At 38.3% G+C, this 15,413-nt stretch overlaps 1 protein-coding gene across 2 annotated transcripts; it reads right to left on the bottom strand.

The window, feature by feature from the left end:
- Window positions 1–1,390: 1,390 nt before the first annotated feature.
- Window positions 1,391–14,764, bottom strand: LOC145771557 (cytochrome P450 3A11-like). 2 transcript variants are annotated; one of them, XM_082583258.1, is made up of 15 exons: window positions 14,659–14,764; window positions 13,973–14,084; window positions 11,996–12,045; window positions 11,657–11,753; window positions 10,883–10,962; window positions 10,019–10,153; window positions 9,457–9,523; window positions 8,280–8,364; window positions 7,338–7,468; window positions 6,619–6,691; window positions 6,070–6,230; window positions 5,624–5,712; window positions 4,850–4,987; window positions 3,548–3,704; window positions 1,391–3,161 (listed from the first exon to the last, which is right to left on the bottom strand). In XM_082583258.1, the coding sequence occupies exons 1-15, from the start codon at window positions 14,727–14,729 to the stop codon at window positions 3,042–3,044; spliced, it is 1,566 nt and encodes a 521-aa protein (XP_082439384.1). In that variant the 5' UTR covers window positions 14,730–14,764; the 3' UTR covers window positions 1,391–3,041. The 2 variants fall into 2 exon arrangements, 1 of the variants encoding a protein (XP_082439384.1); XR_014289243.1 differs by having other exon boundaries at window positions 3,026–3,161; window positions 3,548–3,711.
- Window positions 14,765–15,413: the final 649 nt, after the last annotated feature.

Here is a 15,413-nt window from a genome sequence, read left to right as displayed (position 1 = left end):
CGCACGCGCAAAGATATTCAGCTTGATAAAATAAGCACGCACGATGAGACTTTATTTTACGATTACCTGCAGAGGTGAAGTTTTTCAGCCTGCAGAAGCCGTCGCAAGACAGCTCCAAAACAAGAAGATCTCTGCTTTTCAGCTTTGGCTCCAACACCATTTTTCGCGAACGGATCAAAAATCTCAGAAAAGATGAATCCGTTTCCAAGCTTGTGGAAGCAGCGAACGTCTTTGCGTCTGCCAATAACCTAAAAACACCAAAGGATCCCCGAGTGAGCCAAACTCCAGCAAAATTTCGAAACACAAAGGAATCGGATGCTTTGTCGTCTGCGGAGAAGGAGCGTGGAAACTGCAATACACCGAAGCCCTTGATTTGGTTCAAGCTGAGCTTGATCGAAGATTCGACCAGGTTGATCTGTTTACAGCAGCCAACAGAGAGAAGGCCGTTTTGAGCTGTGCAAACGGTGAGGAAGGATCTGATACTGAGATCAGCGCTTACCCGATGCCATCAGAAAAGATCGCCTAAAAACGAAACTTACATTGCTCAGCGATGTTGTAGGCCTAAGTGGAAAAACCGCAAACTCCGTTCAAAAGGTTGCTGAGATAGGCCTACTATCGCAACTAAATCCTCCAACACTAGATCTTTTCATAGAAACGTGAAAATTCGTGGAGCTCTGCCTTTACCTCCTGGTTTCAGCTGCATCATCAGAACTTTCTTTTTCTGCACTAAGACTCCTGAAAACGTGGTTGAGAAGCTCAATGACACAACAAAGACTTAGGCTACTCATCTTGCGTTGATGCATGTCCACCAAAACATTTTGAACACTGTCGATGTCAAAAAACTCATGACACAGTTCATAGGGAAAAACCTGAGCGTAAAGCAATCTTCGGAAGCGTGTGAAAACTCATTTTCACAAACTGTCGTTTTCATATCACTTTCTAATTCGTTTTCATTTTAGTTTCCTGAACAGCTGCTTTGTTGTTGCCGTTCTTCGTTTCTTACAATATGTGTGTTTTGGCGTCATTTTTTTTACACAGGAGAGACCTATAAAAGTTACTACCAGTTTTAAACGTAGCCTACTCCCACATAAGGGGGGACTGGGGGGCTTCGCCCCCCAGATGCTCACAATACTACAGCAGCTTCAGCCCCCCCTAGAGAAAAGTACAGCAAACCTACCATGCGGTCAACTAGGCAATTGCCACTCTACAGAAATGATAACTTTATCACTTTTTAATTTAAAATAATTAAACAATTCTCAATGAAAACGAAAGGACGTTCAAAAGTTGCTCTACAATCTATTCTAGGCTACAGTGTTACCGTCCTTTGTGCTGCTTTTTTTTTGCAAAACCTGTTTTCTGTTTATTTTTTTACGATGTTTTACAAAGTCAATCAATCAATCAATGTTTTATTTGTCAGTAACAGGAACATAGGTACATGTTTGAAATATGCAATATACACAGTACAAAAGTTACACAAGTTCCCATACCGACAGGGAGACAACGAGACGACCATACGGTCTAGGCTACTAGTCAATTGCCACCCTACTAACTGTGGCAATGTCAAACTGTCAAAACTGTGGTTAAAATACGGTAGCTTTTTGATGGAATGTAACTGCTTTAAAACTCATGACAGCCTCGCAGCACTCAACAGTCCACTATGATTATATTTCCATTCCAGTCATATACTAGTCTAGCCTAGGATGAAACCTAGGCTACTCAACCTTTGTAGCCTGTAGGCTGTGCTTCTGCAAATTTCTATCCGTCAGTGGTTCCCAAGAGAGTGGGTCAAAGTTTCGTGGGGGTCGCGACCATCGACTTTGTTTGTCGCGAACATCGACATTGATCTTGCTGAAGGTATAAGTTAGGCCTAGTTAGTCGGGGAAAGGGGGTGGCAAGATATTTAAAATCAACATAGGAAGTCGACATCTATAAAAGGTTGAGAACCACCGGAGTAGACAATTTGAGGAATGTTACATGTCGTCCATGTGATGCCTAGACGCGATAGGCCTATTCATAAATTAGTGACACGAAGCACATGGGAAAATGAAAAAAAAGGGATGGATGAAGTCGCTTCAGTTCTGCACACAAGGAAAATTGGCAATCGATTGGACTAGGCTACTACTAGCACAAAGTCATACAACACTTGCCTCAGAGAATTTATTAACAAAAAGTATTTAAAAAAATCTGCAGTTAGCCTAAAAAAGGAAGAAATTGAAATAATTAGTGACACAAATAATTAAAACGTTTATAAATTACAATGGTAGTCTATAGCATTGCATTAGGCATGCCTACTGCGACTGCACAGTGGAACACAGTGCTAAAAAACAAAACACAAATCAAGATAAACTTACTAAGTTCATAAAACAGAACGTTTCCACAGTTAATGAGCTAGTCCGGCCCTTCCCAATAGAAAAAAAAAACAACAATACGTTAGCCTAGTTCTGGCCAACACCTCTATGACAGACCATTCTTTTCATGATTAGATTGGTGGTCATTTGAGAACGTGGCTTTTTGATTCATCCAGCCCGGACCCACAAACAATCTCGGACTGCGAGTCCAGAAGTAGGCATCACCTGAAACCCTTATGCCAATGCAAATGCTGTCAGCCTTTAGCCTGGCCTGCATATCAGTGGGGGTGGTTCAACTATGTATTTCTTTTAGGGATTTACAAAAGTTCTGATTAGACTTAGATAAAGTCTAAAATAGAAGGATAAACAAATAGGCTAATGCATGTGACAGAACAATTCAGAGAAAAACAAGTTCATAGACATAATATTAAAAAAATGATGGGTTTGATTAAAACGTGGGTTGTCTGCATGCAACAAAAAATAAATTAATACGTAGGATTGCTATATGTCCGACACAGCTCGCAGAATCCGTCCTTTTTACATTCATTTGTAAACGTTAAATCAATGTTAAGAAGTACGGCTTCAACTAGTTGGGTAGTTTTTGTCTTGTAAAAGACAAGCTGTCAAGACAGACGATGGTTGTTGTGTGGATATGTTTCGATATTAGCTTTGACTCTTGGTTGGATGGAATTGCTACGCATGCTTTTCTAATGGAGTTTCTCCATTCGACATATTCCTCATCGGTGACACCCTGAGGAATACTGTCTTCTTGGGCCGCATGCTACCTTTGAATTCCATGGCAAGCGGAGGAGACTGAAGATAAGACCAAAAAATGTGAGTTATTATTTAAAATCAAAAACTAGGATGATCAAAAAATAAAGGCCCAAAATGTAGATACTAAACTTATGTTCAGCAAAGGTTTCAAAAACTAAACTGTTTTCATCTTCAGTGTTATTGAGTTACATTCAATGAGGTGATACTCTGCTGTTATTCCGACCTTATACAATATACATCTTGTGATAGTTCAGCTTAGTTCGCACCAGACGAACGCATCATGTTATTTAACTAAATGACTGGTAAACAGCCTCATTCAATTTTTAGTATTCTCATAATGTTTATGCTCAAGCTTGTTGAAGCGAAAGAGTGATTGAACTCATGATTGTGTACAAAAATCCGTTGGTTTAGCTTGGTCAGCTTACCGGTGTGTCCTCACACGTATCGAGGTAGAAATGTTGAATCAGTTTACAAATCGTCATTTTCACTTCAATGATTGCAAATCTCTGTCCAATGCAATTACGTGGACCGGCACCGAATGGTTGGAAAATGATTGGATCTATCTTGCTCATGTCCGCAAACCTGAAAACTAACAAATTTAGCTTTGGTGGGTAATTTATGAAGATAAAAGTTACATAAGTTCAATACAAAAACGGTAGAACATAACCAAGCCAAATAGTTAGCTGGAAATCCTTCTTCGACTACACTCAAAGCGACTGGACCTGTATCAGTGATTCAAACCTTCTACAAGTATGCAAGACTGCCTGAAAGTGTTTTCTTCAAACGCGTTTCAGTTAGTAAATGATAAACGTGAAGTTTCGTACAATACAGTGACTCAAAATAGCCTGAAGTTCCTTGAGGGAATCATCTCAGTCAAGTCATCAAGGATATCTCAGAATATCATCTACTTATCCAACCCGGTGCAGTTTCATAAGGTTTCAGTTTTAATGGCTTAATATGAGTGCAAGTGTAAAGTGGAAGTTAACAGTCGTTTTATGAAATGTTAGAAGATGCAAACCACTTTGTCATAACCCCGCCAATCTGGATGGACATAAAAAGTAGCGTATTCAAGTACCACTGTGAGATTTCTGTATAAACAGCTAAAGGATCGGAAATCAAAGATTGAAATTCAGGAATTTTGGGGTAACCATGTCCTAAATACCCTACTCTAACATTATTTGCTTCTATTAGTTTAATGCCGTACAAATAGAACAGACAGTGTAAAATTCACAATATTTGGGCGTCCAAATTGTAGCCTGCAAGCGAGGATTTTATCTGCTACAAACACTAGTAAACAAAAAAAGTAAGAATGCAAAGTAAAGCGCCCTTCAAAGCCGTCCATAAACACTTTAAGCTACGTTCAGATTGCTCAACTAAGTTTCCCTATCCCGTTCTAACAAACTTGATGCTATCATCATTTGTCTTTATACTTTGTTTTGTTTACTGAACTGGGATTAAAAATACATTTTCACACCACCAAATTATTGAACATAAAATTGCAACTACCCGATGGCATCTAACATTGCACTAAACTTAAGAAAACTAGAATGTTGCTTTTCATTTGAGAAGGCTTCTTTCTCGCAGGTAAAGGCGCAAGCAAAAATTAAGCAAAGGTGTATGCACACAACAAATTATGCCTACAGTCAACAAGTATGTAGATCTAACGCAGCGGAACACAAGGAAGATACTGCTACAAACATCAGTCAGAAGAAGCGATGAAGATCTACCTCTCTGGTTTGTACTCCCATGGTTCATCCCAATATTCCTCATCATGAGCCAACCCGTACACAGGAACATCCACATGGGTTCCAGCTGGGATCTTTACTCCGCTGACTGTTATTTCTTCATCTGTGTAGCGTGAGTTTCTATAAAAAAAATGTTTATCAAAACCAGACGATGTGGTTCTTAATCAGGGGTAAAAGTAGGTTGGCAATGGGATGAAGTTTTTCTAATTATTCTAAATGAGAGGACAAGAAAGTTTGAAGATCAGTGGGTAGATCTGCTGAAGAAATCAGAAGGAAGATTTTCTGTCTGGGCAGTTGCTTGGTATGAGCAAGAAAGTAGTTTGGGAACTACTTAGGTTCGTCTATAGAGAAGAAAACGTAACGTTAAGAAACGTTAAAAATTGTTGTAAAGTTTGCTAAAGAAAAGTTGTTGCGTGAAGACGATGACATGCAAAAAAAGACAATCCCTCCCTTGCAAGTCATGCTGCCAATGGCTTAAGACTTAAGTTCTTGTTTAAATTTTGCTGCAGATTATTATTTCGCTTCGTTAAGAACCCAGTTCTAACCCTAGCCCAGTTTAATTCTTAATAAACAGTCAGTTATAACTACCTAGTAGAAATACATCTTGGTAGAGAGGCTACTTTGTTGACTCATAACGAAAGCAACAACACGTCATAAATCATGTTACAAAAGAAAACAAAGAGTGTGAACGTTTTCGGCTATACTTGTAGCCCTTGTCAAGCCTACTAAAACAGTATTTTCTATTAATTTAATCACCTCGGGAGATTGACATAAAGCCTCTGCGATTCCTTCATGCACATGTCCAAGTACTTCATGCTGTTTATACTTTCATATGTTAGACCGCCCTAAACAATAATTGCATCGAGGCATGCTCATCAAATAAATTATTACCAACCGTTTCGAAACGTATAAAATACAGAACTCAAAAACAGCAATCCTATAGCAAAGCGTGAGTTTTCGTGATGCAAAGAGTGCAGTATGGTTCACGTGCACGTTACCAAGGGGTACCTACAAGCTCAAGGTAGGTTACAATACATGCTACTGTATTAGTTTCATATATGATGTGCGCTTGTGCAGCCACAGAAAACCGTGTAGAAAGAGTTGTCAATAACTGCCTACAGTTTACATGTTAGTAGAGGATTGTAGTGCGAATAGAGGACACTGTGGGATTAAGACTGTGAAATACACAAGTTTGCAGTTACGTGATTTTCTATCGAATCCTCGATTTCTTGTCTCAATTTTTTCTGAACTTCTTTGGACGTAGCGAGGCAATATGTGAAAAATATCAAAGTATTCGCTGTCGTTTCGTATCCAGCAATGATCATCAAGATGGAATTCCCAGTTATTTCTGTCCTTGTTAAACCTAAATACAGATCTTGAAAGCTCCATCGTTTTAGAATAAAAAAAAAAGCTACATAGCTTGCGCCATGCGCAAAATTTTACCATGTCACAAACAACAATATGCAAGCAAATAAAAATATATATTTTGAATGAGCGGTATTAAATAATACAAACTCTGATTGCAGAATTGCAACTACTTTTCGCATGGATACCTCAAAAAATCAGGCTGTCATCAGTTGCAAGCGCAAGGTCAAAGAATATAATCGATTTCACTACTGTCCAAGCATTCCCAGACAGCAAATCAATCGTTTTTTACATTTACGTCGTCTGCAGACGTTGAATCAATGTAAAAAACGACTGATTTGCTGTCTGGGTCTATATCCGTTACATGCATGTGCTGTGGTGTCTACCTTTAGAAGTTCCTGTTTTGACAACTTCTTCACTGACTTCGTTCTTAAGCATCTGCTGCATGATGTCAACTCTCTGCAATTAAAACAGACGGACCTCACGCGTTAATTGACAGAGAAGGGAAATGGACACGCATGCGGTACATATCCCAACAACCGTTAATTAGTTGTATTTTTACATTGATTCAACGTCTGCAGACTTTCAATCAATTTAAAAATACGACTGATTTACTGGCTGGATATATACAACTCGTCATGGCCACCATCGAACAAAAATGGAAGTCGCCATATTCGGGTTTCACCCTTGTTTGGGATTATCACTGGTGCATATCCATGTTGTCTTGAGCGGGAATCAAATTCCAACTTGATGGAATAGTATATAGTGCATTATAGTATACTTGATATTATATAGAAGTGGGTAGCGGAGTAACAAAGGGTAAAATTTCCACTGAACATTGAATGTTAAAACTGGATTGCTACTTCACCTTAACTTTCAAGAATGACATGGAGAAAAGAAGTGAAAACTATTGCTGCAAGGAAAGAATCGGTCACCACTAACTACTGGAGATAAAACTGAATTTGGATGATGATCAGTGCACCCCTATAGCTACACTTGGCACCAAAAGTAATAAAAAATATTTAGCTACACCTGGACTAAGACTTTGAAATGATCTGTCAAGTGCAATGAAATCTATGCGGGGCAACATTGTGGTGGCACTTACCGGATTTTCTTTTGAATGTTTTTGATTTTCGATGACGGTTTGCGTAAACCTGTTGTAGTACCTCAACAAATCCTTGGGAAAGATGCTATAATTCAGCTTCTCCGCTATCTTCTCTGTCCACGGAAACAACGCTAGAAATAATACAGAGTTCGGATTTACAATGTAACGGTTCCAGCAACTAGTAGTGTGGGTTACAACTTACAATCCAATACGCCTGACCAGGAAACTCATTGCAAAACAAATCATTCTTCTAGGAAATACAGTAGAGTCTCATAAACTTTTTCTATTCAGACACCCCATCGTACAAAAAATAAGCCACTCTTTGATGGATAGTACATTGTACAATGTACAGTACACTGTACTACTTTTCTACTTTGTACACAATTTCTAAAAAAGCCTACGGTGAAGATACCTACAGACTGCATAAACTAACTTTTAATCTGTTATGTAAATCACAATTTGTGACCCTCTTCGGCACGCGGCCCATAACTTCCAGTCTTCTTACTTTCATAACTTCTTACAGTCCAGTATATTATCACGACCCATAAGCCGTGATAATGTACTGGATTGTAAGATACAAAGTGAAGTGACATCAAAAAAAATTAATACTTAATTAAACAAAAAAGCATGCCGAAAAAGTAATTCTTTTATTTAATATGTAAATAAATGTTTTTAAAGTGTTCGTTGCTACGTCACGCATTTTATTGCGCGTTTGTACATTGCGACGTTACGCATTTTATTATGTACGTAAGCACGTAGCGGTAGTCTTTAACTTTCCCTGCTCATTGTTTACGACTTGAAGTGTTTGGAGATACAGTAACTATTTGTTAGCCGCTCCACCATTACTGTAAATGTAACATCGTGAAATGCAGTGTAGCTGGTACAGTTTCATTTACGATTTACCTTAAACGATAAGACATTAAACACACACGGTACACTTACTGAACACAACCATGAGTGGGCTTCGGAAGGCCATTCTTTCGAAACATTTTTTTGATTTTCGAACAAGTTCAGAATCATCCCCGTCCTGGAAAATCCATAAGCAAAAAAGATAAGTCTTGCAGTGTGACGCAGATAGACTTAGCTAAACGAGAAAGCGTAAATAGGCTTAACGGACACACTGCAAGCAACAGCAACAATTTTTCATTACCAAACATCTCCTTAAGTTTTTGTCAGTATCTTTAAAACATGAGGATTTTCAGCGATCAGTTGCTATAGCGTAGTGGTTCTTAACCTTTTAGGAATGGTTACATGCTTTGCGCCGGCATTTTTGCGCCGCCAATTTTGAAAAAATGTAACACTAAAAGCAATTCTGTTTTTGTGTATTTTTGTACCACGTACATGTCGCTGTCGGTAAAATACCGTCAGGTCGTGATACCGTACTTGAAATTGCTTCTCAGCAATTACATTTTTAATGCGAGATTTAACTCCAGAAATTGCGCAACGTAACTTAAGTCTTCAACTCTCCGCCTGTCTTTGATCTTAACAGCAACTGCAGCAGAAAATGAAGGTTCACAACGATATTTGGATCCGAGCACTGTTGGTATTTGAATATCCTGAGTTGAGATATGCGAGTAGACTAAACAGAAAGATAATTTCTAGTTCCAGTTCTTTGAACTCTTAGCCTACTTAGAAGTGGGTTGAACTTCAAGACAAATCGGATTTCCTTGTTCAACTTAACCCTTCCAGAGGTAGAGCTCGGATATCAAAGTTTCAATAAGCATGTTTTTTCGGACAACCATCAAACATTTGTGTGAAAAAGCCAGGTAAGTTATTATGATCAGATCGTGTCCTTTCACTTACATAGACGATTGCAAAGAGCTCGAGCTTTATAACCCCCCAGCTTGGTAAAATTGAACACTTTGAACAAACACAATGCGAAAACAGTATGATATATATCGTAGTAGAGCTCGCGTCCCCACGAAAAGTGGTTGACGCACCCCTAGGGGGCGTGTCCCCCAGTTAAGAACCACTGCTATAGCGTATAAAACGGCCAAAAAACGAGGTCTACGTAACTAATAATCTAGCATCACCAACGTCTTCAAAATGTCATGAGTGTACACTACAGTACACACACTGCTTGGAAGCATCACCAACGGGATGCTTCCCTTATGCTCACCTGAGTGTGGACGTTGGCACTGAAAGCAGCGGAGCATATCACATCCATTGAAAGTTTCCCAAAAACACTGAAAATACAAAAAAGACCATGAGCGGTCATGCACTGAAACGCAAATCTAATCCCTACTATAACTTACTAGTGCAATAAGGCCTTTCAATAGCTGACAAGACCTTTGTTCGTATTTATTTGAATGACAGAAATTTTTGTAACAAAGGCTTATTTACTCGTTTGCGGTGATATCAAATTAGTTATTCAAATACGGAATTCAAAAACCAGATGCATTGATATTATTGCAGCTATTTATTTAGTGAGTTTCTTATTGTTAGTCATCGGACTATGTACTTTCTGTTGCTGTGCAGTAAAAACCAGTCACTTTTGTTAAGAAAATAGAAACAATGACGCGTTATACAGGTCACTTGGACAGGTAAGCGTGGATTCTTCAACTACTGCATTTCAGACCACAAAGCATCATGGGATATGCTTGCATGTGAATCATGGTGTAAATCCACCGATATTTATCTCAAATCCGGGTAAATATCAACCTGTATCTTTTCTCACTTACTCTTTTGTGTCAAACTGTCCATTGTCTTGGTTGGAAATTTTATAAAAATTATCGACCATCTTGTCAGTGCATTGCTCGATGATTCCGAGCATTTCCTTCAGTTTTGAAGTTGAAAAAGTCGGAGAAAGTGTGTTTCTGTTGAGAACAGAATCGTAGCAATTTGCATGGCACAATGTTAGACAATAACTCAGATAGCAAATCAGTCGTTTTTTGCATTGATTCAACGTCTGCAAACGTTGAAAGAACTAGGTGGGCATCTATTTTATAATACAAACAACTGTTTATGTCCGAGCCAAAGTTTTGTGTTATCCGATTTTGAACATTAGAGTGCTGGCATACCACATTGTAGCTTTCTTTTTTGTCACGCATACGTTGAAGACAAAAATTATAATACAAATTACTTTTCTTGGACGTTAAAATTCTCTCCACAAAAACGTACAATCTTACATAAATTATCATGCGCATCACCCTTCTGCGCAGCGAAAGACAAAAAGCAAAAGCTAATAAGGACCGGTAAATATCTCAAACAGTATCACAACTATACGGAAAGCATAGCTATGTCACGGTGAGACCATTACGTTAGCTCAGTGGTTAAGCGTTCGACTCAAGATTAAACGACAAAGTTTGGCTCTCGGGTTGTGCGCTTGAGCAACGCATTTCATGACTGCTCTTCATTCAGCGGCATCTAGTGGATGGAATAATTTCCCGGCAACAACACTGCAACAACAATCGGAAACTTCGCTCTATCTATCTCGGTAACCGATCCTGCGGCAGTGGTTTTAAGCCTCTACCATACGAAATTGCCAGGAATAGCCTATCAAAGGCATTGTCAATCCGAGAATAAATATCCAAAACCAACCAAACCTTATTCGCTTCCACTGGTCACCTCGGACTGCTGTTAAGGCAGTGTTCATTTCTTTCCCGTTGAGTCTATTGAACGTGTTCTGGAGCATGTCAAATCGAATTAATGCCGAAATCAAAGTTAAAATTATAACACAAAATCATGGCAAATTAAGCTTAAAAATGGTTTCAAAAAATGTGGAACCCGCTTTCTTATCACCCAATCCAATTAAAACTGCACTCAGCTTTGTCTTCAAAAATAGCTTTGCCAGATAGAAAAATCCGTCATTTTTACATTAATTCAACGTCTGCAGGCGTTAAATCAATGTAAAAATGACGGATTTTGCTGTCCGGGTTTCCAAAGTTAGTGTTGGTCGCTAGTTTTCAGGTGATAAACGGTTGAAGGTAGTGAGTGTTCTGCATAGATACTCGGTGTGATTTACATAAAATAAGCCTACCGAAGCACCTAAGATGACGTCAAACAATTTAGCGATGTCCACAGTCCACAATGATAAATCAAAAACGTGCAATTACTGTTCTATCACCAAATAAGTCCTTTTTTATTGATTCAACGTCTGCCAAATGCAAAAAAGAATAATTTCTGACTGGCTGATAAACTGTGCAGGGGTGAAGACGCCTTTACGAACGAGACATTTTCGGCTTCAAAGACATGATCTGTCGCAACTTTGCAAACTTCAACTTTTGCAGAGAATTTTACAGGATGTACAGTTTGTACACTGCTGCAATCGTACAATACATCAACAAAATAAGCCTATCGTAGTTGGACAACCTTCATACTTGTCTGTCTCGAAAAGTAGAAGCCTCTTTGATCATAATCTGCTTCAAAATCTGAGGATCACTGATACGAATCCTTGGTACCACCCCGAAGTAATTTCTGAAACAACAGATTCCTATCATCTAGCTGTAATGTTATTTTTAGTGCAAGTGATTTGCAAATACATGGCATACGATAGCCAGATCTATAGAAGATATTCACAACCGTCCGCATGAACCCGGCTAGAAAAACTGGTCATTTCTGCAGCGATTCTAAGACCAATTTTGCTGGCTGAAAACAGAACAAAATGTCGATAAGTTGCGTAAAAATTACTTTCATGCAAGTGACGCAAACGAACTTACCCAGACACATGCCCGAACTTCTTTTTCAGGATTAGATCTTGTTTGAAAATCTGAAACATGGAAGGAAATTATTTCGTTGAAACTCTACAAATATCACGACAAATCAACGTTTGGCAAATTTTGTGCAATTTTTAATTCTGTGGAATCTAACCCAGCTTGCATAATTTTCACTTTTTAGATCGTTTCTACGTTGAACAAGGGCAACATTTGCTAGCTGGGACTTTATCACCTCGATTACAGTAATTATGAATAGGGTCAAACGCCATACTTTATTACAATCCTATCTGAAAATTCAGTTGCAGCTACGCGTACTTTTGGGTAAGCTTTTCTATTTTAAAATAAGCACATTGAAAATGATGATCATAAAGATGTCAAAACTAAGCTGTTTTCATCATACGGGCCGACTTCCGGGGGGGCCGGCGCCCCCCTTAAATTTATGGTTGAGGGGCAACAAAAATGGTTATTACAAGTGGTGTTTTAAAGATAAAACACTTCGCGAAAGAGATTTAGATGCCGAAAGCAAGAAAAGCCTACGTTGCTCTTGCCCGCAAAACAGCAGCTGATCGCATGGCTTTCTCATACGGTATCGAAATTTCAAAGTAGAAGGTAGAGTAACTTACGCTGCTGGAATAGTCACGTAACTATTCACAGCAATATTAAGTAAACCCAGCTAAATTAGACGCGCTATTTTCAATGAGGTCTTCCCGCTGTGAGATCAATTATGATTCAACAGAACGCATTGTTTTTTTCACGATGTGTGAGAATTAAATCGAAAATCGATAAAAGAAAAGGTTTTTAACTTGGTCGCAGATATTGCTTGCATTAACAACGTCTCTTACCGCTATTATCACCTAACTAACCTGACATCATTGTTTTATGCAGCCGCTAAGGTTTGACATCGACTTCCACGATCATGGAATGTTACGTAATTAGAACGATTACATCCTACACGCAAAAATAAAAAAAAATGATCTCTTGAAACAGCTCTTTCCGCTGTTTTGTCTCGTGAGCTTTGTATATTGCTCTTCAAGTGCATAAAGTTTAAAATCGATAGAAATCATTACATTTGAAAATTAAGTTTGAATCACTGCAAATAATCGCATATAATCGTATTCAAAACTTTTAGTTCCACCGACGCCATTGCACACTCCGTAATCTATGTTGGCAATGATTTTGCCACAGCAAAAATGTATTCATTTTGAAAACTGCCGAGCTTGTCCCGTGTATAAGTTGAACCTGTCTTTTTGAGGTGAAAATCACTTGCGAACATCTTGACCTATACTCGAGTATATACGGGATTCGATAAAAGACTATAAAGACTTTAGATAAAAAACATAAGAGAAAACACTTCGCCGTTGTTAACGCTTTGAAGGTAAGTAATTAGCAAGACGAAGCTAATAAAACTCATAGCTGGTTTCCACTCTGCTTGAGATCATGATTTTTTTGCGTTTTATTTCGTAATATATAACTTCACTGTCTTGATCGTTGTTATTCACTCGCACGAAAAGGAAATGAATCGGCTTGTTTTTCCAACTGTTCCAATTATGAGCTAACAATATCAAAAATTTTACGACTAGACGTAAGCTACTGCATGCGTAAAACTAATCGTTTCAAGCAGCGGTTCTAATAAATTCGGTTTGCGACCTAGGTGTCAATATAAACAAGACACTAAGCTTAATCAATGACTATTTTAATTGAGTAAAATAGCGTTATGGTTATGACGTCATCACCTTTCTCGCGCCCCAAGGTTTTTTGAAAAGTCGGCGCCTATGGTTTTCATTCCCTTTGGGTTTTTGTTTTTGACAGCAGGTACTGCACTTGGAGGTGAATCGGGCCACCCTCGGTAACGGGGACAACACCGGACTAAAACTGGACTACTACTACTACTACCACTACTACTACTGCATAGTGCATTCTTTGTCCACATGCTTTATACATCTCCCCACTTAAACCATGATGAACAGTTGAACACCTTACATAATCCGGATCTTTGAAGTACGGGCTTAAATTCCCAAGCCCCAGAATGGACGGAGGGTCGTGTGGAATGTTCAAATCTTTCAGCACCTGCCACTTCTTGTGAATATAGAACCTGAAAGATGAAGGGACAGAAACTTTTTATAGACCCAAACAAATCAGTCGTTTTTCACATTGATTCAACGTCTGCAAAACGACTGATTTGTTATCCGGGGGAGATTCACATTTTTTACACTTTATAAACAGCATTATGTTGTGACATTCACTGGAATCTATCTATGCCTGGTTTCTGAAGCTTGTTATTGCTTATTTGAACTTTAGGGCATAAGATACTTTGCTGGTTCTGTTAAGACAGTTTCTTATGTTCGTTCTAGTTTGATGTAAATATTTTCAACGTAGCAAATACACTTAATTTTTGTTTTTGAAAATCATTGATACATTTAAATAAACGTTTCAAAAACAGCTGTAGAGTGTAGGTATATTTTTAATGGATAGATTTAAGCATGTCTGCATATAAAAAATTAAGGATGTTTTCAGACTTGAATATTTTTAATAAATGTCTCAATAATGCTATGAGCATATGACTAGCAATTAGAAATCAAGTCACTAACAAACGTACAAATCCTACCACGGTTGTGGTTGGTGATGTCATATTACACAAGAGAAACAGTACAGCACAGTATGCTTACCTAAGCAAGAGCAGAACGGACCCAAAAAGGATCCATGTCTCAAGAGACAACACATCAAGTGGAGTAATCATTATTAAGTTTGTAAAATTCACAAATTAGGTATAGTCTGCAAATACAATAGCAATTTGTTGATAGTTTGACCACGTAGCCTGCTGCAAAGCTACCCAGCCAGAAATCAGTCGGATATTTAGTTCGTTGTCGATGTCGTTGGAGTGGCAAATAATAACGTTTCGCATAACAAATCTATGCGTCTCATCGGAGAAAGTGATGTACAAAATAGTAGGTGATTTACTTGAAACATAATATAGGCTACAACAGCAAAATAACAGAAAGCAAAAATATTCACAAAGTATTATTTCAGGAAATAAAATGCAGCCGTCGTAAATCAAGTGCTCAATCCAGAAGCAGGGCCAAAAACGTTTACAGTAAAAAGTAACAAGGAAACGTTCTGCGCTACTGTTTATGTTTAAGTACGTTGACAAAATGTTTCAAAATCTTTACATCATTACACGTGCAAGGCATTCGTTGTTGTGCATATCTAACGTAAAAGCGACGTTTTAATATCGCTAAAAAACAACCACAAAACGTCTAAAAACGCACAAGGAACGGTCTTTCCGTTGCAAGTTTGATTCTTGCAAGTGCAGGGCATACAATATAAATGTAACATCCCAGACAGTAAATCAATCATCTTTTACTTTTCATCTTCGACGTTGAATCAATGTAAACATGACAGATTTTGCTATCTGAGATATAAC

Source organism: Aplidium turbinatum, chromosome 6 (genome assembly GCF_918807975.1).
Source record: "Aplidium turbinatum chromosome 6, kaAplTurb1.1, whole genome shotgun sequence".
In the NCBI taxonomy this organism is placed as follows: Eukaryota; Metazoa; Chordata; class Ascidiacea; order Aplousobranchia; family Polyclinidae; genus Aplidium; species Aplidium turbinatum.
Note: the sequence above shows the minus strand (reverse complement) of the source record. Positions and strands in the feature narration are given on the sequence as shown.

Coding starts and splice junctions, on each gene's coding strand:
- LOC145771557 (XM_082583258.1), bottom strand. CDS start 14,729: ATGATTACTCCACTTGATGTGTTGTCTCTTGAGACATGGATCCTTTTT. Junction 10,963..11,656: donor CTACTTTTCGAGACAGACAA/GTATGAAGGTTG, acceptor GACATGCTCCAG/AACACGTTCAATAGACTCAA. Junction 7,469..8,279: donor CCCACTCATGGTTGTGTTCA/GTAAGTGTACCG, acceptor TATTATTTCTAG/CGTTGTTTCCGTGGACAGAG.